At 47.7% G+C, this 26,168-nt stretch overlaps 1 protein-coding gene across 3 annotated transcripts; it reads right to left on the reverse strand.

Moving 5' to 3' along the window:
- Positions 1 to 2,856: 2,856 nt before the first annotated feature.
- LOC144269009 (tapasin-related protein-like) lies at positions 2,857 to 25,723 on the reverse strand. 3 transcript variants are annotated; one of them, XM_077824468.1, is made up of 7 exons: positions 24,908 to 25,717; positions 23,862 to 24,113; positions 9,086 to 9,361; positions 7,774 to 8,115; positions 7,230 to 7,559; positions 5,689 to 5,784; positions 2,857 to 4,631 (listed from the first exon to the last, which is right to left on the reverse strand). In XM_077824468.1, exons 1-7 carry the CDS (start codon positions 24,954 to 24,956, stop codon positions 4,591 to 4,593), a joined length of 1,386 nt encoding a protein of 461 aa, XP_077680594.1. In that variant the 5' UTR covers positions 24,957 to 25,717; the 3' UTR covers positions 2,857 to 4,590. The 3 variants fall into 3 exon arrangements, with proteins under 3 accessions (XP_077680594.1, XP_077680578.1, XP_077680588.1); XM_077824452.1 differs by lacking the exon at positions 2,857 to 4,631 and having other exon boundaries at positions 5,267 to 5,784; positions 24,908 to 25,723; XM_077824462.1 differs by lacking the exon at positions 2,857 to 4,631 and having other exon boundaries at positions 5,268 to 5,784; positions 23,862 to 24,110; positions 24,908 to 25,721.
- Positions 25,724 to 26,168: the final 445 nt, after the last annotated feature.

Genomic DNA, 26,168 nt, shown 5'->3' on the forward strand with positions numbered 1-26,168 from the left:
GCAGTATCCCTTCCACTCAACACTGGGGAGGGTACTAAGAACAAAAGGCAACCATTCAAAGATCTTTGATGGGCAAGACTTCTGTGCTTTCACAGACAAACTGATCTGGTTTCTCCCCTCCCAATATTATCCCACCATTTGCCCAAGGTTAAAGAAACAGAAAGAACAGGAAAATAATGTATGTGTGTGCAATAAAGGTAATTGTTTTGAGAATTAAATGCTCTTTATTTATTCCAATCATTGGGGTTGGGGGGGTGGGGTGGGGGGGAGGGTACAGAGAAATTGATGCAATGGAGGGGATGGTAGGGGAAGGCACAACACAGATAAGCGGTGCACATTACTGAAACAAGTTTTCAAAGCATCTAGGAGATGCAGAGCTCCTTGGTGAGCTCTTCTTATTGCCCTGGTATCTGGCTGCTCAATATTAGCTGCCAATCTATCTGCCTCCATACCCCACCTCTGCAGAAACGTCTCTCCCTTTGCCTAACAGATATTATGGAGCACACGGCAGACAGTGATAACAATGGGGATATTGCTTTCATTGAAATCCAACCTAGTAAACAAATTGTGCCAGCAACCCTTTAAACGTCCAAAGGCACATTCCACCACCATTCTGCACTTGCTCAACCTTTTGTTGAAATGCTCCTTACTGCTGTCCAGGTGGCCAATGTTCGGCTTCGTGTGCCATAGGAGCAAGGGGTAGGCTGGGTCTCCCAGGATCACGATTGGCATGTCAACATTGTCAGTGCTTATTTTGCGATCTGGAAAAAAGTCCCTGATTGCAGCTTTCTGAACAGACCTGTGTTCCTGAAGATGCGCGCATCATGCACCTTTCCTGATCCTCCCACATTGATGTCGATGAAACCCCCCCTATGATCCACCCGTGCTTGTAACATCATTGAAAATTATGCCTTACAGTTTATGTACTCTTTGGCAAGGTGGTCTGCTGCCAAGATAGGCATATGCGTGCCATCTATCACCCCACCGCCGTTAGGGAACCCCATCGTGGCAAAACCATCCACTATGTCCTGCACGTTGCCCAGAGTCACTATCCTTCTTAGCAGAAGTCGATTAACGCCCTGCATGCTTGGATCACAATGGATTTACCATTTCAAGCCTCTACCCAGTAATCTGATAAAACTAATTAGCACCCTTGGGCACCTCTAAGAGTCAATACTTACCCACTCAGAAGCATTGAGTCTATGTATAACACAAGAAAACTTTTGTTAAAAGGGAAATAGAACCCAGCATTACTTTGGGAAAACACCACAACCATGATTCAAAAGCACGTAACCATAAGCAACACGCACCTCACAGTCCCTTCGGGCAGTGTCCTTTGTTTCAATTTCCCATCTTGCAGCATGGAAGTCTGACAAATAAATGTCCCTTTAACATACCACTCCCCTCTCCCTGCACTGCACCCTACTCACAGTTGGCTGTTCTTAGTCAGTGAAGACCCTTAGTTCAGAGGTGCACTCCCCTGGATTCACCTCCCACCCCTGAAAAGGGAGGGGGAGTTGTCGAGCAGTGTCTCTGCTGCTGCTTCCACTGTACTCTGCCACCGTTAGCTATGTGCTACTACCTCTGTGGCTGTTACCTCTGCCGCTGTTCAGCAATGCTGCTGTCATCAGTGCTGCTTGCCACTCACTACCACTTCTGCAATGCCCCATTTTGAGGTTCCACCACTTAGCCCAGCTCTTAGCCCTGGTCTACACTGGGGGTGGGATCGATCTAAGTTACGCAACTTCAGCTGTGTGAATAACGTAGCTGAAGTCGACGTACTTAGATCGACTTACCGTGGTGTGTTCACCGCCGTGAGTCGACTGCTGCCGCTCCCCCGCCGACTCCGCCTGCGCCTCTCATGGCGGTGGAGTACAGGAGTCAATGGGAGAGCGCTTGGGGGGTCGATTTATCGCGTCTAGACTAGACACGATAAATCGATCCCCGCTGGATCAATCGCCATCCGGTGAATAGTGTAGACATACCCTTAGTGATTTCCCTGGACAGCGAGAAACCTCTCTACTGTTGCTTCTTGTCTTTCATTACAACACTGTCCTCACACCAGGTTGAAGGCTTAGAGCTGCTCATCAGTGATTTCAGCTCTAGTAACCACCCAACAGAAACAAGAACTTTTAATTGAGTTTACTCAACTCTCCCTTTGAACACTAAAGAGAATCAAATAGTATCTAGAACCCTTTAAAGCAGAGCCCCCCCACTAGATAAAAACATCTATCCCTAACCCCTCTAACTTTCACTGGGATGTGACATCCCTACCCCCTGCTTAGCAAGTGGGTTTGAGGTTAGGGTGACCCCTTCAATCAGGGCATGCTAAGCACAGTTCTGCTGCCCTTTATTCATACAGTAAGGATAACAACATTTCATTATCCCTGCATTCAAAGTGTTTTGTATCCCAAAACCAGCCAAAATTGATCATTTTGGCAATGCAGCTCTGTCTGCTGAACACCTAGGTGTGTGTATGCAAATATAGTCCGGTCCTGAAGTCTTCCTCCCCTCCCCCCATTTCTTTTTGCTGAGTTTTCTTTCTGCTGTCGTGGTTGAAACTCCTGCATGGGGGTGGGGATCATTACTGAGACAGCCTTTACCCCAGTTTGTTTCCTATCAGTTACACTTCATATTGCCCTTTACAGAATGAGGCTGGGAATTAAATACTTCTTTTTACCTTATTACTTCTGAAGAAAAGGACAAAGAAGAGAATTGTATAATAACCAGTAAACCTTTACTGTGATCTGTCACTGCAATTTCACCCTTCCACCCCTCCTGAGAAGTGGTGGCATGATGCTTCTCCCTCCCCAGACTTTCCAATTCAGATGAGTTTGGAGTTAAAGTGGAAATGTGTTAGAAAAATAACAACACGGTTTTATTCAGAGGTCAGATTCAAACTAGCACAAAGTGCAGTGAATACCGTATCTTGTTTGAGCCAGTTACAGAGTGAGCCCCAATTCTCGCCCACTCCCTCTCCACCCTGAGCTTCCCAACACAGCTCTTCATCAAGATACTAACAAGGGATGTAACTGGCTCTCAATCTCTCCTGCTGAAGAACCTCTTCATTATAAATAATTAAATAATTATTTAAGAAAGAGGAGTCAAAGCAGGAGTTTGACTCTGTAGCTCAGTGGTCAGGGCAATCCCCTGAGATGTGGGAGAGGCCCGGCTCCAAAAATATTTCATTTATATCAAGTGGAACAGCTGCAGCAGGGGAGACTGAGACATAACCACCCCAGAATATTCAACGACTCAGTGGTTAGAGCACTCACCTGGGATGTGGGAGAACTGACTTCAAGTCCCTGCTCCAACTCAGGCAGAACAGGGATATAGACTGGGTCTCTCACATTATAGGGGAGTGCTCTGTCCACTAAGCTAATAAGGTTATTAGTTGCATTACTGTAGCACATAGGATCCCTAGTTGTGGACCAGGACCCCATTGTGCTAGGCACTGTACAAACAGAACAAAAAGACAATTCCTGCCCCAAAGAGCTTACAATCTTGAGCGTAAAGCAAGAGACTTGTAGGGGAATAAAAGGAAGCAATGAGACAATAATGGTCAGGACGATTGGCATTCTAACCATTGTCAATATATTACAGGCGTCGCGGCAAAGGAGAGTTTTGTGGATGTATTTGACGGTGGATGCTTTATGGATGTTTTCAAGGAGCCCCTCCCAAGTGTGCTGAACAGCGTGGGAGAAAGTAGAAAGATGCTTGTCTGAAAATGTAACCTGTGGCCAATGGAGGCTGGCATGATGGGCCCATCAGAGATGAGCATCAACAGTTCAATAGCAAATGAGAGATGATAGGTAGGGTGGGAAATGGCCAAGAAAGGACTAGAAGGTGAATATAAGCAGCTTATATTTGATGTGATAGAGAAGGGAGAGCCAGTGGAGGGATTAAAAGCTAGGGATGACATGGGCAAAGTGACAGTACACACATATGTGTATACACACACCCACCAAATTTCTGACCTGCTTGCTCCTAGCTGTCTCTGTTCAAGGCCTGCTCTGATAGGTATGCTCTGAGCATGCCTCTGGGATCAGGCCCTGCAGGCGACAAAGGCAGGGTATTGCCTAGGTTGACAATCCTACCAGGGGTTATGCATGAGCTAGGGAACCAAGCAGCTCAATGGCATCAGGAATTAGGTGATTTTGTGTATGTCCACAGGCAGAAACTTAGGTACTTAAGGAATTTAGGTAGCTAAAGGGTTAGGCACCAGCTGAGCAGAGGTTTGAGGATCTCAGTGGTGCCTAAATGTTGGTCTTAGGCACCTAAAACGTCTACATCCCTTTGTGTATCTAGCTCTGTGTACCTGAAAGTGTGAGAAGAACAGTGTTCCAGTGAGGTTAATGGTATTACCCCCACTCACATGATGGAGACACCCCCTTTTCTCTGACTCCACCTTTCCAGGGTCACAAGGGTCCTCCAATCCCTTCCTATAGAGCTGCAAGAGGGTCCCTAGAAATGGTGATAGCTCCATTAATGTAAAATGGGAGGTTAATTTCTGAGTGGCTGGATCTTCATCTGGTACGGGGTCTGTCAGAGGGGGCGCAGGAATAAGGGTAACTGAGTTAACTGTCCCTTTTACCCTGAAGTCTCCAGAGATTCCTCAGATTTTGGATCAGCTGAAAAGAAAGAAAAATAATTGATTCAGGAAGACAAAAACAATCAGTAAAATGCCATTCTCTTCCATGATCTGCAGCTACCAGGCGATGGTACTACTATTAAGAGCTTTCCCTTCGCCCTGCCCTGGTTCTTGTCATGCAGACAGAAAGTAGAAGAGCAGAAGTAGTGCACCTCTGATCCTACCCCTTATAATGTATTGTCATTTTGGAGGGTTTTGGGTCTGGGGGCTTCAGTACCACCTCTTTCATATCCCATGGGAGGAGTAAGGAGTGAGGTTGTGCTCCAGTCAGGGACAGGGATTTCTTTGGCTTTTAGTGTTTCTTATACCTTCCCCTCCCATCCCCCTTGCCCTCCCGACTGGTTGCTTGACCTTATCTCGGGAGAGGAGTTGAGGCAGGACTGTCCTTCAAGTGACTGCTTTTATATTACACACCCATTCTGCCCAACAACACTTTAGCACTATCTCTTATCTCTTTTCACCTGATCTGCTTGTGGGCAGATGTAACACCCAGTATCTTTGTTCATACATATTAGTAAGAATATAAAAATATCAAAAGTCAAATGAGCAAACAAGACCCAAAATTCTATCTCAGGTAAATATACAGGTCTGAGTACTACATTATCATCACTAACACTCCTAAGAGCTACCCCCTCTCCTACCCAGCAAGAGACACTGTAAGAAGAGAAGCTGGAGAACTAGCTATGGAATCATCTCCCAGTTACTCCATTTCCAGCTTCTCCCTCAAGGAGGCAAAATGGAAAGGAAGTAGGCGCACGAAGTACGAGGGGAGCTCCCAAATACTCCGGTCCAGGCTTCTCCCAGCAAGGCTGCTGTAGGGAAGGAGGCAGGACAGCTGGTTGTGACGGAGCTTCCAGCTATGCGACTCCCTACAGGAAGCACTGTAATTAGAGTGGCAGGAGTGCTGGCTGTAGCAGGTGCTCCAAGCTACTCCAGTCTCTGCGTCTCACAGCCAGCGGCACCATAGGGAGCAGGAGATGAGCTCTGACTGTGGAACCTCAGTCTAGGGAGAGGGCTGAAGTGCTTTACACTCTTACCTGCTTTTCTTCTCCTGAGCATGAGGCCAACAAGAGCAGCAAGGAAGATGAAAGTAGCAATGAAGGTTCCCACAAGCCCATTAGATGTTTTTTGCTCTGTTGGAGAAAGAGGGGGAGTCAGTGATGTGAAGCTCATCTGAGTCTGTTTCAGAGAGCTAAAATTCTTCACACAGATCACACACAGGGCAGGGCTGGGATCCTATTGGAGGAGAGATGTGCAAGGTTTCTGGGGAAAGATTAGGATCTCATTAGAACAGTGCCACAGGGAGCAGGGACTAAGCTGAGTTCCTATTGGGGAAGGAAGGGGGTGGGGGCAAAGAAGGTCCTGGTTCCCTTGGAGACAACAGTGTATAGGGGTCCTTGGGGCATGGTTGGGTTAGAACCATAGAATATCAGGGTTGGAAGGGACCTCAGGAGGTCATCTAGTCCAACCCCCTGCTCAAAGCAGGACCAATCCCCAATCAAATCATTCCAGCCAGGGCTTTGTCAAGCCTGACCTTAAAAACTTCTAAGGAAGGAGATTCTACCACCTCCCTAGGTAACGCATTCCAGTGTTTCACCACCCTCCTAGTGAAAAAGTTTTTCCTAATATCCAACCTAAACTTCCCCCACTGCAACTTGAGACCATTACTCCTTGTCTTGTCCTCTTCTACCACTGAGAATAGTCTAGAACCATCTTCTCTGGAACCACCTCTCAGGTAGTTGAAAGCAGCTATCAAATCCCCCCTCATTCTTCTCTTCCGCAGACTAAACAATCCCAGTTCCCTCAGCCTCTCCTCATAAGTCATGTGTTCCAGACCCCTAATCATTTTTGTTGCCCTTCGCTGGACTCTCTCCAATTTATCCACAACCTTCTTGTAGTGTGGGGCCCAAATCTGGACACAGTACTCCAGATGAGGCCTCACCAATGTCGAATAGAGGGGGACAATCACGTCCCTCGATCTGCTCGCTATGCCCCTACTTATACATCCCAAAATGCCATTGGCCTTCTTGGCAACAAGGGCACACTGCTGACTCATATCCAGCTTCTCGTCCACTGTCACCCCTAGGTCCTTTTCTGCAGAACTGCTGCCTAGCCATTTGGTCCCTAGTCTGTAGCTGTGCATTGGTTCTTCCGTCCTAAGTGCAGGACCCTGCACTTATCCTTATTGAACCTCATCAGATTTCTTTTGGCCCAATCCTCCAATTTGTCTAGGTTCCCAATAAGGAGTCCGTGTGCTGCCTTTTTGCTCCCTTGAAATCACTGCCCCCTTAACAGTGTAAGGTGCTGCATGATGCAGAGAACATGCTTTACAAAGAGCTGTAGAGGGTGCAATGAGAGCTGAGGAAGTGCGACTGCCAGGAGAAGCCAGGAGAGGAAAGAACGGATGGGGAATGAGGGCAGGCAGGGGAAATGGGAGGGTGCTCCAAATGGGATGGGGCTTCAGTACCCCAGAATTGAGAGGTGAGGGAAAAGCTGGAGCTAGGAGATCAGAGGGTTGAAGCAAAAGCTGAGAGGCAGGGGCAATAAGGAGAACTCGCCCTCCTTTCCCCCTGTTTACCTGGTGTCCTGAGCTGGGCACTAGCTGTAATTGGCTCTTCAAGGGCCAGATGTGAGACATGGCAGCTGTAGGTGACAGGTCCCAGCTCTATGGCTGTGTTGATACTCAGGTATGAATTGATGCCATAGGTGCCATCCTGGGCTTGCCTATGGCTGGAGAAGTATGTGCTTGAGCCTGAGATAGGGATCTTGTCCTTGTCGTCAGGGGCCTCCCGTGTCCACTTCACTGACACATCCAGGGGGTAATAGCCAGAGATCTCACAGGTCAGGGTAGTGGCTCCATCCCCCTCACGTGACACCAACTCTGGGAACAAACGGACTCTCGGGGGCTCTGGAGGGGGGCAAACAGGAAATTAAATCCAGCTGGTGATAAACTGTGTTTGAGGGAATGGAGTAGTACAGAGGAGTCCCTCATCCCCACTGGGTGGGGCTGGGGAAGCAAGGAGGGGAGCAGAGAGATATGGGGAATGGTCAGGTTCCAGTGAATGGGGCCTGTCTCCCCTATTGCCCCCTGACTAGGTATTCTTAAAGCATCATTGCCTCACCGACCAACTGCAGCTGGATGATGTTCTGGGCCTGGTGCTGGAGGGTGGACACTAAACAGATGTATGTCCCTTCATCCCCCACACCCACTCCTTGCAGGCTAAGCGATGCATCTCCAGTCTCCAGCAGCTGCACCACATCCACGTGGGCCGTTGACTGTTCTGCTTGTGCCACGTCCCCCGCCTGGTAGTGGAAAACTCTACGCCCGCTGCCTCGGTACTGCAGCCTCCACTCCAGCGAGGCCAGCGGAGAGCTGGAAGCCAAGGCAAAGCTGCAGTCCAGGGTGACGGAGGTGCCAAGTCGGGTACGCAAAGTAGGGGTGCGAGATGACAACTGGAATTCAACTAGGAACAAAGAGAAGGAGAAAGACAAATAGACTGAGAGAGTGTTAAATATATGTGGTTATGGAAGACTCCCCCTGGCAGGACACCAGGGACTGGGTCACAGCTCCACCCACCTGGAGGAAGCATGCTGTGGACTGACTGGCCATGCTGGGTTGAAGGGTTGGACATGTGTCTCCCCACAAGAAGATCCCATCCTGCAGGCTGCAGAGCTATTAGCAGGATACGGGGAGTAAGAGTATATTGCTCTCCTTGCTACATCGAACTCTTGGAGAGCAGACACAGCACTTGCCAAGGGTCACAGTGGTGTGGCAAATAATGAACATAAGAACGGCCATACTGGGTCAGACCAAAGGTCCATCTAACCCAGTATCCTGTCTTCTGACAGTGGCCAATGCCAGGTGCCCCAGAGGCAATGAACAGAACAGGTAATCATCAAGTGATCCATCCCCTGTCGCACATTCCCAGCTTCTGGCAAACAGAGGCTAGAGACACCATCCCTGCCCATCCTGGCTAATAGCCATTGATGAACCTATCCTCCATGAACTTATCTAGCCCTTTTTCAAACCCTGTTATAGTCTTATAGTGACAGTGGTGGGGAGAACAGCGGGGCCAGAACTGGGGAGTCAAGGGGCACAGAAGTGCAAGGGCAGAGTGATCAAGGGATCACACTGGTGGCCCAGTGGTTACATCCAGCAGATAGCAGGAGGGCCCCGTACATTTGAGCTTCCCTCAAGAAGGGAAGGATTATCTATCCTGCTGACTCACAGCACGTGCAGTCCTTTTCTCTAGTTCCCTTAAGTCCCAGACTACAGAGTGGGGTGCTATTCCTGGGGTCTCTAGTTCCCCTAGCACTCCTTAATGTGGAGGCTTCAGCCCTGGAGTGTCTGGCTCCCCTAGTGCTCCCTGGTGCAGTAGGTGCATTCTCTCATCAACCCTAAAGTCTTTTCCCCTCATTCGCCACTTTCTTTACCTGTGGTCAGCACTGTGCCCTCCTTGCTTATAGGAACCTTCAGCCTTGGGTGCAGTACAGCCATTCTCTCATCTTCTTCCCTGACATTGCTGACCTTCAGCACCAGGGCTATGCTGATCCCACTGGATAACTTCAGGGTCCCCATGAACCAGGAGGCCTGGCTGGGCCCCTCATCTGCCAGGTGTAAGCTGTATGGAGAGATCTCACAGGTCACTTTCTCCCCAGCACAGTCTGCATGCAGCAGGGATTCCGCATATGGGATGGGTACCAAAGTTTCTGTAATGAGAAAGAGAAGACATGTAGTTAGATGAATGGAACAGGAAAAACAGGATCAAGTTTCAGTAGGGACCTAATCTGGTGAGACACCAAGGGCTGTGTCTACACCTAGTCTAAAATGGGGTCAGGCTTCTGCTATGCAAACACAAGAGCCTTAGCATGTAACATTGGTCTCCCAGCTTGTTTCATATATTCCTGAGTTTACCTGTTTGCTTTAACTTTGCAGCCAGACTGGATAAGCTCAAAGGCTGTTGGGGAAAAACAACAGGGAACAAAACAATAACAGACAGACGATACCTTAAGGGAACAATAGGGAGAGCTATAAATTGGGAAATACCTACCTGCCTACATACCAACCATGCTAGCAAGGTTTATTCTTCCCAAGCCTAAACCTAGGAGCAAAGGGGATGCTGAAACCTTAAAGGTTCCAGCCTAAAAAAGGAAGAGGTATTGAGGGTGCAGCAACAGCTAGAGATGAGTGTTTGTCAAAGAGAAAATCTACCTGCCAAATCCATTATTGTTACTGAAGCACATGCCAATCTTTCTTGTTGCCCTGCACTCTCTTCAGCTATACTCCCCATGACAAAATATGGGAGCACTTTAAATAATTTGTTAATACTGTATATTGGCCTGGCTCTGGTGAGGTGTTTTTTGTGAGAATGTCTTCGATTAAGGGCTTCCCAACAGGTAACCATCTGGGATGGTCCAGGCAGAAAGGAGAAGATGGCTCAAGATGATCCTGTAACAGCTTTGCCAACTTTTTCTTATAGCCCCCGCTGAAATCAAACAATTGCATGAGAATCTCAGCTTCGATTAAAAAGGTAAGTTTCTAACTGTTATGATTGAGGAGAAAAACTTTGTTTCAACTGCTAAGTAAATATTCTTTGAGCAGGGGGTTGGACTAGATGACCTCCTGAGGTCCCTTCCAACCCTTATATTCTATGATTCTATGATCTTGTTTTAAAATATTTGATTATTTTGTTGGTCATTATCACTGGTCACAGGTTCCCATGGGAAGGAAACACAGGTGCCCCAAACCTAGCTGGACCTGCACGGTGATAAGCAGTTGTCATACATGGGGCAGTGGTCCCAGACCTGATCCAAGTATGGAAGAGTCACAAGATTCCATCCCAAAACAGACAAGGGCAAGAGGCCCAAGACCTGATTTAGGTTCTCTGAGAGAGACTAGAAAGAGGACTGAAGTGCAGCTAGTCCTGTAGCTGTGATACTCCCTTTCTTGCACCCCCTCCTCTCCTTGTATCCCTCCCTTATATCCCTGGCAAGTTGCAGATCCAGGGTGAAGTGCACATTCTTCCACGAAGGAACTCTGTCCTCAGTTGAAGGCAGCAGGTTCTGCTGCTTGGTGTCTAGGTGGGACATGAGGGCAAGGAAATGTATAGTACAGAGCATGAGCATACCGAGATGTTTCACAGATAGTCCAAATGTATAACATGCAGCCAGTTTGAAAGGTGCACAGTGAGGAAGGTGCTTGCAGAGTCCGAAGAACAGAGTACCTGTAATTCTGCTGCTGGGTTTGATGCATATTCATTACGATGATATGATTACATTTTTAAATTACATCATTACCCATGATTTTTCTCTGCATGTATCATCAACTGGTTTGAACTCAGGACTTTCAGATCAACAACACAGACTTCTACCACTTGATCTCACTGGGTATGTCTATGCTGCAAGTAGACACCCCCAGCTGGCCTATGCCAGCTGACTCAGGCTCATGGGGATCAGGCTGCAGGGCTATTTAACTGCAGTGTAGACGTACGGGCTTGGGCTGGAGCCCTGGCTCCAGGACCCTGCAAGGTGGGAGGGTCACAGAGTCTGGGCTCCAGCCCAAGCCCAGAAGCCTACTCAGCAATTAAACAGCCCTGCTGCTTGAGTCCCTGAGGCCCAGTCAGCTGGCACGGGGGCCAGCCATGGGTTTTTAATTGCAGTGTAGACAAACCCAAGGAAGCAGTAAGTGGAAGCAGAAGTATCCAGTCGAGCCTACGGACCAGGCACGAGAGGGTAGCGTGACATACTTTGCTAGCAGGTTACATAGCTGCTTGCTTGACAGCACAGAACTGTGGGTATCAGGATTCTCAGGCTCTCTCCTCCTACATTCTCTCTAGCCAAACAGCACTTCTGCACTCTCATTGCAGACCATCCTCAAATCCCCACCACTTCTTTGCCACTCTCATGTCCATCCTTAAACTCTCCCCTCTCCTGCCATTTCCACTTTTCCATTCAAAATCTTGCTGATTTTTTCAGCAAGATTAGAAAAGGCCACCCTTTCCTTTCCTTTTGCTATCTTCTCCTCCTTTTTCACTATCAGTGAAGCCGGGATCTCTCACCTGTAGCTTTCCTCCACTAACCATTTCAGCAGCCCCACATCCCATCCAAGTGTGTCATAGAATCATGGAAGATTAGGGTTGGAAGAGACCTCTGGAGGTCATCTAGTCCAACCCCCTGCTCAAAGCAGGACCAACCCCCACTAAATCATCTCAGCCAAGCTGGGCGTTAAAAACCTCTAAGGATGGAGATTCCACCACCTCCCTAGGTAACCCATTCCAATGCTTCACCACCCTCCTAGTGAAATAGTGTTTCCTGATATCCAACCTAAACCTCCCCCACTGCAACTTGAGACCATTGCTTCTTGTTCTGTCATCTGCCACCACTGAGAACAACCTAGCTCCATCCTTTTTGGAACCCTCCTTCAGGTATTTGAAGGCTGCTATCAAATCTCCCCTCACTCTTCTCTTCTGCAGACTAAATAACCCCAGTTCCCTAAGCCTCTCCTCGTAAGTTATGTGTCCCCCTTCATCATGTTGTTGGGGACACTGGGGCATGGCCACTAGGTAACTCGAGGGGATGGAAGACCACGAGTGTCGATGAAGCCCCCTCGCACTAGGCCCAAGTGTCCTTGGCCCCCCCTCCCGCCTGGAGGCACTCACAGCAGCTCTGCGTACTAGGCCCAAGTGTCCTTGGCCCTCCTGCCTGGAGGCACTCGCAGCAGTTATGCTGAGGATCTGCAACAATATGTTGCAGAGTCAGAATGCCTGAAACTAAACAAGGCCAAACAGGGCAGATATGGAAGAAAAATGCTGAATAAAGCAGCTTAATGTATAGGTTAACAAATGATACAGAGAACCAGGGAACTAGCTGGGAACTGGATTGGCTGGCTATATGAATACTTAGGGCAGCTTGCTATTGGATAAATACGCTGTGAAAAAGGATGTATAAAAGCCTGTGTAACTTCCTGCTCTATATACAGGATTTGAGATTCTATTTTCCCTGTACCTTTTTGCAGCTGCAAATAAACTTTTCTGCTTCTCCACCCCGTTGTGATTATTGGGTGTAGCACACCGGGTGGCGAACCAACCCGAGCTGTTGTTTAGCCTCTCGGCACTGGGTGCCGGCAACAATGTTCTCCTTTGCCCCACTCTCCCCTTCCTATCCTCCCTCATTCCCACCTTCTTCCTTACCTGCATCCCACACCTTCCCTCTTGCTCTTACTTATCCCTGCTCTCTACCTCTCTACCATCAACTCCACCATGCAACTTTGCACTCTCTCTCTCTCTGAGTGTGCCTCTATCTTTATCTATGTGGTTATGTGATTATGGCAGTGGTGGACTAGAGTGCAGGAGCCCAGGGTTGCACACTGCAAAATTGCCACGCAGTAGCAGCTCCTGGGGTCCAGGAGTGTAAGTACACCTACAGAAATCACGCCTGGATATGCACTGACTTGCATGGGCAGGACCACCTGGGGCAGAGTGTGCAAAAACATCCATCCCAAGATACCCCACACCTGGCCCCCATTTTTTAAGTTCTCCCGCGATCCTGTATTACCCTTGCAAAGTCCCAGCGCCGGCTACTCCGCCTAGCAACAGGTCTCACCCACCAATAAAAAATTCAGGCGGGGAGGGCAGCAGCCAATCGAAATATGATTTTGCCCTGGCCAATCATTAGGCTCCAAGCTCAGCCTCCTCTGCCAATTACAGTGCCAGAGAAAGAGTGTTTTTTTCTACCCAGCAACATGGAACATGTGGCAATCACAAAACCACACCAATGGAAATATCAGGTGGGCAGAGCCAGCCCTCACTGCTATCCGGCCTAGCAATGTCTCACAAAGGGCCTAAGGCGGTAACATCAGGACAGATTTAGCCAATCAGGAAAGGAAGCAAGGTGATTGACAGACCAATATTAACCCCTTGAGGAAGCCAGTGCTGCAGGCTGCTGGTTTGCTGTCCTTGCCTAAGTAATGGAATTTGGGTGAAGACAGCTCCCCCACTGCAATGAGAAGGGGTGAGGCTAGGAGTATTCAGCAGATCTTAGCTGGATCTAGGATGCCCTCACTGATCAGGAGGGCAATTCTTGCAGGTGCTGAGGCTGCTGAATACCTTGCGTGCGTTTTCCTGGACCACAGTGTCCTGTATCCACTGTCCTCGAGAGTATCTCCTGGGATGCCCAGCTGAAGTCATCAACAGCTGGTATCAGAGCCACTGTAACTGTCTTGTCCAGGGACAAAGAAGATTCTTCTGGTGGTGAAGGCAGCTGGAGCATTTCCCTCACTGCTTCTATCACATCTTCAGAGACTCCCTCCAGTTCTGACGGGGGTGCTCTGGCCAACACCAGAGGCAACTGAAATCTTCTCCTCTTTGCTGAGACATGGGAGGGGACCCTGCTCCAAGATCTATGGGAGGGCAGGCCAATGAGGCCATGGTGGCAGGTTGTACTGATACTGGCATAACTGGGTATGCCCCATCTAATGCTAGTTCTGCACCAGGACTCAGTACTGCATGCTTCAGAGTACCCTTGGCGGTATCGACCTCACTCCTCAGGTGAGGGTCCCTGGTCAGTGTGGTAGAGAAGGAGTATATTGGTGACAGGGATGAAAAGTAGCTCTCAGGAAATGCCAATGCTGATAGTTGTGACAATGGCTCCAATGCTAGGGCCGATGGTGCCAACATCAATGTTGATGCCTCTACCAGCATTGGGTCTGGTGCCAGTCAAGGGCATATTCTGAAACTCAGAGGGGCTCCAGTTTTGAAGTTATGAAGTGTAGAAAATTGATAAAGAAAGTTACAGACATCAAGAAAAAATGCATGGCTGGCAGGGGCAAGGACAATAAGGAGTTTTGTAAGTATATGAAGAACAAAAGAAATCCTAGCAATGGTACAGGCCCATTACTAGATGGAGATGGTAACATTGTTAATAATGATGCTGAAAAGGCAGAAGTGTTCAATAAATATTTCTGTTCTGTATTTTAAAAGAAGCAGGATGACATACTCATATCACATGAGGATGATGAAGTATTTTCAAGAACTTAGTAACTAGGAAGTATGTTAACCAATATCTATAAAGCACAAAATAATTTAAATCACCAGGTCCCCAGCACCCAAGAGTCATAAAAAAGTGTTGGCTGAGGATATCTCTGGCCCACTGATGTTCATTTTTAATAAAGCTTGGAATATTGGGGTGCGATGGGGTACTCATCTCCTGAATGCCTCCTATTGGCTGGGTGTGGTACTGCAATCCTCTTTTCCCCACTCGTGGTACCCTCTATAGGTTGTCAGCCACACTAGGCAGGTCTTCAGTGGCTCAGCCCTCTGGCCAACTCACTGTCCTCAACAGATGAACCCCTTCCGGGGTAGCAAATGTCCAACAAACTATCTGCCCACGTGAGGGTCTTCAGACCCACCTCTGGGACCTTTAAATCCAGTCCCTTCGCTCAGGCTTCTAAAGGAAGCTTGTCCCCTTCTTGGGGCTTAGGCCACTTTGCTAGTGGCCAGTGGGGGAACACAGGCCCATGCACTACTCCAGGTCCCAACCCAGGAATCCTATAAACCGCAGCCACATACTGCTGCCTCTGGTGTGCTGCTGCTGTTCCCTGGGCCTTTTCCCACATAGCCCCCTTCTCTTCACCCTTCCCTTAGGGCTGAAGTTCTCAGATCTTCTTCCTCCTCACAGAACACAAGTAGCACCAGAACCCTCCCTCTAGTTCTCCCTCAAGCTCCTGTGACCAGCAAGGCGCACCTGCCTTGCTCCTCTGGGCCCAGCTAGGAACTGACCTGCTCAGGCCCAGCAGCAGCTTTTATTTGATCCTGCGGGGCTCTGATTGGCTGCTTCTATGCAACCCCTCGAAGCAGGCCTGTAGGACCCACCTTCACTGCTCCTTTCCTGGGGCAGGGTGCAGTAGGACCACAAGGCCTCCAGCAAGGGGCCTCGAAGGGCCAGGTACATCCTGTCACATGGGAAATTCCAGAAGACTGGAAGAGTGCTAATGTTCTGCCACGTTTCAAAACAGCAAGCAGGATGACACAGGCAGCTATAGGGCAGTTAGCTTGATATTAGTCCCCGGCAAAATAACAGAATCTCTGATACAATTAATTCAATTAATAAAAAAATTAAAGGACAGAAATATAATTAATGCCTCTCCAGAGGCTTTTATTTTAAATAGATTTTGTCAAACAAACCTGAATTCATTCTTTGATGTGATTGCAAGTTTGGTTGACAAAAGCAGATGTAAGACATTTAGACTTTTGTAAGGTGTTTGGCTCAGTACTGCATGCCAATGTGATTCTAAAAATTAGCATGAACACCATACCAATACAGCACATGTTACATGAATTAAGAACGTTTTTGTCGATGATATGGAATTAAATACAAAATCACTGCTGATAAAATTTTCAGATGACACAAAGACTGGCAGAGTGCTAAATAGCAATGAGGATAGGGCAATCATACAGAAGGAACTGGACCAGTTGGTAACCTGATGTGACATTATCTGATTAAAATATGACCAGGTAGATTAGGGGTGGGCAAACTACGGCCCGTGGGCCGGATTCGGCCCTTGGGATTGCCACCCCCGTGGGCCCCGCACTGCTTCTGGGAGCGGCGCAGTGACAGGGCAGGCAAGCAGGGAGCCTGCCCTGGGCCCACTGTATGCTGCTGCCACCCCGAAGCCGCTCCAGGTAAACAGCGCCAGGCCAGAGCCTGCACCCTAAAACCCTCCTGCACCCCACACCCCAACTCCCTGCCCTAAGCCACCTGCTGGACCCTACCTGCACCCCTGCCACACCCTGCCTGCACCCCAACCCCCTGCCCTGAGCCCCCTGCCCCGAGCCCCCTGCCGCGAGCCCCCTGCCGCACTCCTCCCTGCACCCCTGCCCCGAGCCCCCTCCCGCACTCCGCACCCCCTCCTGCACCCCAACCCCCTTCCCTGAGCCCCCTCATACACTCCGCACCCCTCCTCTGCCCCAATCCCCTGCCCTGAGCTGCTTCCTACACACCGCACCCGCTCCCACACTCCGCACTCCCTCCCGCACCCTAACCCCTTGCCCCAGCCCTACATTCATGGCCCTGCATGCAATTTTCCCACCCAGATGCGGCCCTTGGGCAAAAAAGTTTGTCCACCTCTGATACAGATCATTGTTGCTATCACTGTTATATAACTGCAACAAATACTGTACGAGGGTTGTCAATTAAGGTGTCTCTAGAAAGGCTATGATTTGCTGAATATGATTATGCTATTTGTATGCATGTAACACTTTGTGTTTGAAGTTATGAGCATTGGTTCTATACCTGGATTTCAAATGTTTGTGCCTGGGGTAGTGCCCACAAGGTAGTTAGCCAGCACATCTTGGAGGAACTATTGAAATTGAGTGGCCCATCAAAAGAACATTTAACTTACAATGGAAGACGCCCACCTACCCTGAATGGACTTTCCTGTGAACATGCTGTTTGAAGTATAGGTAATGGCTTCTACTGTGTCTATTCATGCATGGACATGTGACTTGTCCATGTGACTCCAAACATTATCTTGTCACCTGTGATTTTCCACGAGCTGTGCTGAGTTCTTTGTTTGAAACAATGGGTTTCCCTCCACATGGCAGAAGCTATAAAAGGCCCTGGAAACACCTCCATGTTGCCTCTTTCCTGCTCAAACCTCTGGACTATGTATGGACTTATACTAATGGGAGCATTCTAGCCAAGGGATCGAGGACCTTCCATTGATTTGGAAGCATCCAGAGACTTGACTTAAGCCAGCAGTTTATTCCATCACCGCTACAAGCCTGAACGAAGAACTCTGCAATTATTTTATGTACTTGATTCCTTTAACCAATTTTAACTTTCACCTTTCTTTCTTTTCATTTATAAATAAACCTTTATATTGTGCATACTAAAGGATTGGCAACAGCGTGATTTTTGGGTAAGATCTGAGTAATATATTATTGACCTGGGTGTGTAGCTGGTCCTTTGGGCAGAAGAAGCTTTTGTTTGATTAAATTGGTTTTAAAGAACCACTCATCTCTAAGTCTAGTGTTTACAGTGGTGATACAAGGACTGGAATGCCTAAGGAAACTGCTTTTATGACTTCTTGTTACCCAGTGTGGTGAAACAGAAGTTTACTTTTGTTGCTGGTTTGGTATATCTCATGGGAGAATAACCACTAGTCTGGGGTCTGTCCGCCCTATTTCTCAGCAGTTTGTCCTGAATTTGGTATTCTCAGTCGTGACCCACAAAGGCACTGTTACACCTAGGTGCAAGCAAACAATTTGCATTTGAATACAGCCAAATGCAAAACTGTACATCTAGGAACAGGAGATGCAGGCCCTCGTTATAAAATTGAGGCTGTATCCTGAAACTAGTGACCATCCAACAGATTTAGGGGCTATAGTTGACAAACATTCAATATGAGTTCCCAGTGTGATGCTGTGGCAAAAAGGGTTAATGTGATCCTTGAACATATAAACAGGAGTTTAGTGCGTATGCCCCTGGTGAAACTGATAATGGAATACTTGTACAAACGTGATGTCCACATTTTAAACAAAACATTGAAAATTTTACAGAGGGTTCAGAGACGAGCCACTAAAATTATTTGAGGGCTGGAAAAAATGTTTACAATGAGAGGCTTAAAGAGCTCCACCTGCTTAGTTTATCAAAAAGACTGAGAGGTTACTTGATTCCTGTGTATAAGGGCCTCCACGGGGAGAAAATATCAGGTGTGAAAGAGCTCTTTAATCTAGTGAGAAAGGCCTAACAAAGAACTAATGGCTGGAAGTTGAAGTCAACCAAATTCAAATTAAAAATAAGACAGATTTTCTAACAGAGAGGGTGATTAACTCTTGGAACAATTGCCATCTCTTTAAGTCTTCAGATCAAGATTGGATGCCTTTCTGGACAAACACCAGTGACTGGGCTCAATACAGGGATAAAGGGGAGAAATTTTATGGCCTGCACTATATAGGATGTTAAACTAGATCAGCCGTTCTCAAACTGTGGACCAGGACCCCAAAGTGGGTCACAACCCCATTTTAATGGGGTCGCCAGAGCTGGCTTCGACTTGCTGGGGCTTGGGGCTGAAGCCTGAGCCCCCCTGCCCGGGGCCGAAGCTGAAGCCCGAGGGATTCAGCCCTGGGCGGCGGGGCTCAGGTTACAGATCCTCTGGCTGGGGCTGAAGCCCTTGTGTTGGGTCGCCCACAAAGTATGATAGAATTATAATTATGTAGTAGGAGAAATAAAGATAGACAAAAGAGTATATAGGTATTGTAAAAAGGTATGAACATCAGTTCCATGTTGCTGAATTTCACTCTGTAACAAATGCAAGGCCAAAGTGCTAATTATTTCAGGCCAGTACAGGATGAAGAGTCTGTGCTGGAAAGTGATAAGAACTTTGAGGAAACAATGCTGTTCTTTAAAACAACACCCTGATGCTCTTCCCGCGCGGGGGCCCCTTGTCATGCCTATGTAAATCTTCGCAAAAAGAAAAGGAGTACTTGTGGCACCTAAGAGACTAACAAATTTATTTGAGCATGAGCTTTCGTGAGCTACAGCTCACTTCATCGGATGCATACCGTGGAAACTGCAGCAGACATTATATACACACAGAGATCATGAAACAATACCTCCTCCCACCCCACTGTCCTGCTGGTAATAGCTTATCTAAAGTGATCATCAGGTTGGGCCATTTCCAGCACAAATCCAGGTTTTCTCACCCTCCACCCCCCCCCCCACACACAAACTCACTCTCCTGCTGGTAATAGCCCATCCAAAGTGACAACTCTCTTCACAATGTGCATGATAATCAAGGTGGGCCATTTCCTGCACAAATCCAGGTTCTCTCACCCCCTCACCCCCCTCCAAAAACCACACACACAAACTCACTATCCTGCTGGTAACAGCTCATCCAAAGTGACCACTCTCCCTACAATGTGCATGGTAATCAAGGTGAGCCATGTCCTGCACAAATCCAGGCTCTCTCACCCCCCCCCCTTTTTTTTTTTCCCGGGGACACACACACATACACAAACTCACTCTCCTGCTGGCAATAGCTCATCCAAACTGACCACTCTCCAAGTTTAAATCCAAGTTTAACCAGAACGTCTGGGGGGCTGTAGGAAAAAACAAGGGGAAATAGGCTACCTTGCATAATGACTTAGCCACTCCCAGTCTCTATTTAAGCCTAAATTAATAGTATCCAATTTGCAAATGAATTCCAATTCAGCAGTTTCTCGCTGGAGTCTGGATTTGAAGTTTTTTTGTTTTAAGATAGCGACCTTCATGTCTGTGATTGCGTGACCAGAGAGACTGAAGTGTTCTCCGACTGGTTTATGAATGTTATAATTCTTGACATCTGATTTGTGTCCATTTATTCTTTTACGTAGAGACTGTCCAGTTTGACCAATGTAAATGGCAGAGGGGCATTGCTGGCACATGATGGCATATATCACATTGGTGGATGTGCAGGTGAACGAGCCTCTGATAGTGTGGCTGATGTTATTACGCCCTGTGATGGCGTCCCCTGAATAGATATGTGGGCACAGTTGGCAATGGGCTTTGTTGCAAGGATAAGTTCCTGGGTTAGTGGTTCTGTTGTGTGGTATGTGGTTGTTGGTGAGTATTTGCTTCAGGTTGCGGGGCTGTCTGTAGGCAAGGACTGGCCTATCTCCCAAGATTTGTAACAGTGGAGGGTCATCCTTTAGGATAGGTTGTAGATCCTTAATAATGCGTTGGAGGGGTTTTAGTTGGGGGCTGAAGGTGACGGCTAGTGGCGTTCTGTTATTTTCTTTGTTAGGCCTGTCCTGTAGTAGGTGACTTCTGGGAACTCTTCTGGCTCTATCAATCTGTTTCTTCACTTCCGCAGGTGGGTATTATAGTTGTAAGAAAGCTTGACAGAGATCCTGTAGGTGTTTGTCTCTGTCTGAGGGGTTGGAGCAAATGCGGTTGTATCACAGAGCTTGGTTGTAGACGATGGATCGTGTGGTGTGGTCAGGGTGAAAGCTGGAGGCATGTAGGTAGGAATAGCGGTCAGTAGGTTTCCGGTATAGGGTGGTGTTTATGTGACCATTGTTTATTAGCACTGTAGTGTCCAGGAAGTGGATCTCTTGTGTGGACTGGACCAGGCTGAGGTTGATGGTGGGATGGAAGTTGTTGAAATCATGGTGGAATTCCTCAAGGGCTTCTTTTCCATGGGTCCAGATGATGAAGATGTCATCAATATAGCGCAAGTAGAGTAGGGGCTTTAGGGGACGAGAGCTGAGGAAGCGTTGTTCTAAATCATCCATAAAAATGTTGGCATACTGTGGGGCCATGCGGGTACCCATAGCAGTGCCGCTGATCTGAAGGTATACATTGTCCCCAAATGTAAAATAGTTATGGGTAAGGACAAAGTCACAAAGTTCAGCCACCAGGTTAGCCGTGACATTTTCGGGGATAGTGTTCTTGACGGCTTGTAGTCCATCTTTGTGTAGAATGTTGGTGTAGAGGGCTTCTACATCCATAGTGGCCAGGATGGTGTTATCAGGAAGATCACCGATGGATTGAAGTTTCCTCAGGAAGTCAGTGGTGTCTCGAAGGTAGCTGGGAGTGCTGGTAGCGTAGGGCCTGAGGAGGGAGTCTACATAGCCAGACAATCCTGCTGTCAGGGTGCCAATGCCTGAGATGATGGGGTGCCCAGGATTTCCAGGTTTATGGATCTTGGGTAGTAGACAGAATATCCCAGGTCGGGGTTCCAGGGGCGTGTCTGTGCGGATTTGATCTTGTGCTTTTTCAGGAAGTTTCTTGAGCAAATGCTGTAGTTGCTTTTGGTAACTCTCAGTGGGATCATAGGGTAACGGCTTGTAGAAAGTGGTGTTGGAGAGCTGCCGAGCAGCCTCTTGTTCATATTCCGACCTATTCATGATGACAACAGCGCCTCCTTTGTCAGCCTTTTTGATTATGATGTCAGAGTTGTTTCTGAGGCTGTGGATGGCATTGCGTTCCGCATGGCTGAGGTTATGGTGAGAAAGCCTGGATTTGTGCTGGACATGGCCCACCTTGATTACCATGCACATTGTAGGGAGAGTGGTCACTTTGGATGAGCTATTACCAGCAGGAGAGTGAGTTTGTGTGTGTATGGGGGTGGGGGGGTGAGAAAACCTGGATTTGTGCTGGAAATGGCCCACCTTGATTATCATGCACATTGTAGGGAGAGTGGTCACTTTGGATGAGCTGTTACCAGCAGGATAGTGAGTTTGTGTGTGTGGTTTTTGGAGGGGGGTGAGGGGGTGAGAGAACCTGGATTTGTGCAGGAAATGGCCCACCTTGATTATCATGCACATTGTGAAGAGAGTTGTCACTTTGGATGGGCTATTACCATTGTTTCATGATCTCTGTGTGTATATAATGTCTGCTGCAGTTTCCACGGTATGCATCCGATGAAGTGAGCTGTAGCTCACGAAAGCTCATGCTCAAATAAATTGGTTAGTCTCTAAGGTGCCACAAGTACTCCTTTTCTTTTTGCGAATACAGACTAACACGGCTGTTACTCTGAAACCTGTCATTATGTAAATCTTGGTATCCAAAGAGGGAAAAACAGATAGTGGGATAAAACTTGTTAAATGAATCAAGAGTCACAGATTGTGTTGTTAAGTAAAAGAATGAATGATGAGTGCATGGAATTGAGAGCCTGAAGCAGGGAAATAATTGGTTAGTAAATGGTGCCAGCCTAATCCTAAGAATTTCAACCTTGATATCGATGGGCTGAAGAATATGCAAAGTGGAGATAACCGGATGACCCCCGGAGGGAGAACCGGAATCCACCCAAAACGCATCAAGGAAGAACAAGAAGATAACACCTACCCATCATGGAGCCGTCATGGATGACCTGCTGATTGATGGTCATCTCAGTTGTAAATTCAGCATGATGAAGCAACTTCCATAGACTTGTATTGAACCAGAGACCTAAAAAATTGGGTCCAGGGACTTTGTGTTCTTTGAGTCTGGTTCTACGACCACCCTCCAGGAGCATCGGATGCGCATCTGACAACGACTTGGCTCCACTCTTGTGTCCAGGCCACCTGGCCAGTGACTTGGCACGAGCAACATCTAGGCTGGTAACTATAACAACCTTTATGTAGAACCTGCGTGTGAATGTCTGTGTGTGTGAATGGATCTATATAGAAATTGCATATAGGAATATTTTGTTGTATTTACAATAAACGTGGCAATTTGCCTTGTCCCTCTCACAAGATCCTGTTGGTATCATTTTTATTAGTGTAACACTTGGGCTTCGGCTTTAACCCCTACCCTTTCCAGGGAATTGTGGCTCAGGCTTTGGCTTTGGCTTCCCACTTGGGACAGTGGGAATCATACAGACTCAGGCTTCGGTCCCCCCTCCTGGGGTCATGTAGTAATTCTTTTTGTCAGAAAGGGGTTGCGGTGCATTGAAGTTTGAGAAGCCCTGAACTAGATTATCTAATGGTCCCTTCTCGCCTTAAATAGATGAACATATTAATTAAAATCTATGAATATTCTGGTCTATGGCCTTGTCTATCTTGAGACTTTAGCTACTGATATAACTGGGATTTTAGCCAGAGTGCAAACTCCCTTCTGTATGATACAATTTATACAGGTGAAGCCTGATTATCACCAGGGCAGTTTATTCGGGTTTCAATCTCCATCAGTGAAAATAATGGCTTTGCCTTTTTTCACTAGGAGTACCAATGCAATTATCTCAGAAGGGCATTGTGATAGTAATTCATTAATAAGTATGCGGTGCTCAGATATTGTGGTGGTGGGGTCATGTGGGTAAGCAGTGTTCGTGTAGCCATGCTGGTCCCAGGATTTTAGAGAGACAAAGTGGTTGAAGTAATATCTTTTATTGGAGCAACTTCTGTTGGTGAGAGAGACAAGCTTTCAAGCTACACAGAGCTCTTCTTCGGATCTCAAGGAGGGCTGAAGAAGAGCTCTGTGTAGGTCAAAAGCTTGTCTCGCTCACCAACAGAAGTTGCTCCAATAACAGATTTTACCTCACTCACCTTGTCCCTCTAATGTAAGTAAGTTGATAGATAGTGACTCTGTCTCTATTTACACAGTGCCATTCATCCTGCTATCCCTTTGTCCATCACATGTCCTGTGAGCCCCTGGGGCAGGGCTCTGTGTTTTGAGTCTGTGCAGATTTCAGTTCACTCATGGCTTACTGTGGCTGGCATGGCAATTCTCCTATCCCCAGCTCCTCACTCACCTGAGACTTCAAAGATGATGGGAGAAGCGGAGTCAGTATTTGTGCCTGGCGCCTCATAATTGGTGACACTGTCCAAGCTTCCATCATCGGCAACGCTGACACCTCTCAGCACTAGGGTGGCAGGGTCTGAGGAGAATGATCCGGCAAAGGCACCCGGAAATCCACCCACAGCTTCCTCTATATAATGACAGTCCAAGACCACATCCACAGAGCGTAATTGGGACCCCGGGGCCAGCTCCACTGGCAGCTCTGCTGAGAAGGAGAAGAACCAGCTGAGAGGTGGGGTGCACACACATACATACACATACCTGCTGCCCCATCGGGACAAGACATTGGCACTGACATCCTGCCCTTTGCTAGGGCAGCCCTATAGAAACAGGGATGATCCAGGTGAGCCCTGGGGCACGCTACCACCACACAATTCCCATCCTTCCCTGAAACACCTCCCCTGAAGTACCTCTTCCCAGTTTGGTATTACTTCCCCGTTCCCCACTGCCATCATCCTTTTGGAAGACCCCAGGCACTCCCCCATGATTATCAGCTTATACTATCACACCTCCCTCTGGTCCATCCATCATTTGGGTGGGGGGGCACAGGGGCTCACTTGTCTAATCCCTTCTGGGACAAAAGCTGCTAATCAAACTGTTCCCCCTCTTGCTCCCTGAGCCTATAACGCAGGGGTGGCCAAACTGTGGCCCATGAGCCACATGCGGCCCTTTTACCGTTAAAGTGCGGCTCACGGAGCCCCCCTTCCCTTCCCCCCATTCTCCACTTAACAGACTGGGGGGTGGGGAGGAGCTCAGGCCCTCTGCCTTGCAGCAGGGTGGTGAAGTAGGGGCTTCTGCCCAAAGGGGAGGTGGGTCTCAGGGCTTCAGCGGACGCAGGGATGAAGGTCCAAGGGGAGCCCTGGCAGGTGTGCCCTGGCTTTGGAACTTCTGAAGATTGTGCTATGCGGCTGGAAGAGTTTGGCCACCCCTGCTATAATGGGCCTTCTGAAGAGGCATCCCTGTAGACCAGCCAGAATCCCTGACACCTCCTAAACTCACCAGCCTTCAGAGCCAGCACTCCACAGATGAGGATGAGCCCTAGATTCATTCTGTGCCCCAAAAAAGGGGTTCCAGACACCCTAAAACATCAGGCATGTGTGCTAGAATCAAACTCTGAATGAGTCTTCAGACTGCCAGTGCCTTTCGTTTCACTTTCACTCTGACAACCAAAAACAGACTGGAGAATATTAACTCCTTCCTTACCTAAGAAAGGAGCCGGATAGCCTGAAACACTTGAGAACTAGATAATGGGAGACCGCAGGTTAGGATTGAGGGGCATCAGCAAAGCTGGGTGTGAGAGGCTGTTTTACTCTCTGAATTGGTTTTTTAGATAAAACTCTCCTGTGTCAGTCTCTTCCAAAACCCATTTTGTGCCAAGTTTCCTTTTTTTGAGAACCCCAAGCTTCTGTGAAGCCTTTTGAATCTGGGTTCAGATGCATTTTTAAAAGATTTGTGCTCACAAAAAAGTTTTTGCTGATCATTCTTCAGCTGAATAGAAGTGTTTGAAAGTTGTCTCCTCTATGAGTTACGTGTGACAAACTATCTGAGTTCAGTGTGTGTGACATGAATTCCAGAAACAAGGAGAGTTTGTTCTCAGAATGGGGAAAAAAAATAATCTAGATTTAGAAAGTGAAGGAAAAATCCAGCAACTCAACGGAGATGAGTGAGCAAGAGGCTGAGCATTTCTGATATACCAAAGGTTGACTAAGTTTCTCTGTGTCTCTCACATATACTGCCAGAAAATGGCTTTTTAAAAAACAAAATTAGGGAGGAGCATACTGTTATCTTCCCACAGACTTACAGTTGTAGAGCTATGCCATGTTGGAAGTGTCACTTTAACTTTACTTTTCCTTGCTTTATGTTTGTTGTTTGTTTGAGTTTGAGGGGTTTTGTTTTTCTTTTCTTCTTTTGAGGCTGTAAAGAGTTTTGCATGTGAATTTCACTTGTTTTGGGAAGAACTGGGGGTAGTCAAGGGGGTGCGATTGAGGTGTATCTGTAGGAGGGCTTCCTGTATACAGTAAGCTGCTCCGCAGGTAGCCCCTCAATCATGGCCCCCTTCATGCTGGAGCTGTGACTCTCATGAGGATCGGAATGGGTTTAAGGTTTTACAGTGTTCCCTTTTCCCCAGAAAACTATCCAGTGGAATGGCCTTCCATCCCAACATTACCGCAAACCCACCTACACCTTGGGAGTGTTCGAATGAACCCTTTGAATCCCAAGGTTCCTGCATCTTTTTCTGAATCTGCCATGTTTCCTTCTC

This window comes from Eretmochelys imbricata, chromosome 1, assembly GCF_965152235.1.
Source record: "Eretmochelys imbricata isolate rEreImb1 chromosome 1, rEreImb1.hap1, whole genome shotgun sequence".
In the NCBI taxonomy this organism is placed as follows: domain Eukaryota; kingdom Metazoa; phylum Chordata; order Testudines; family Cheloniidae; genus Eretmochelys; species Eretmochelys imbricata.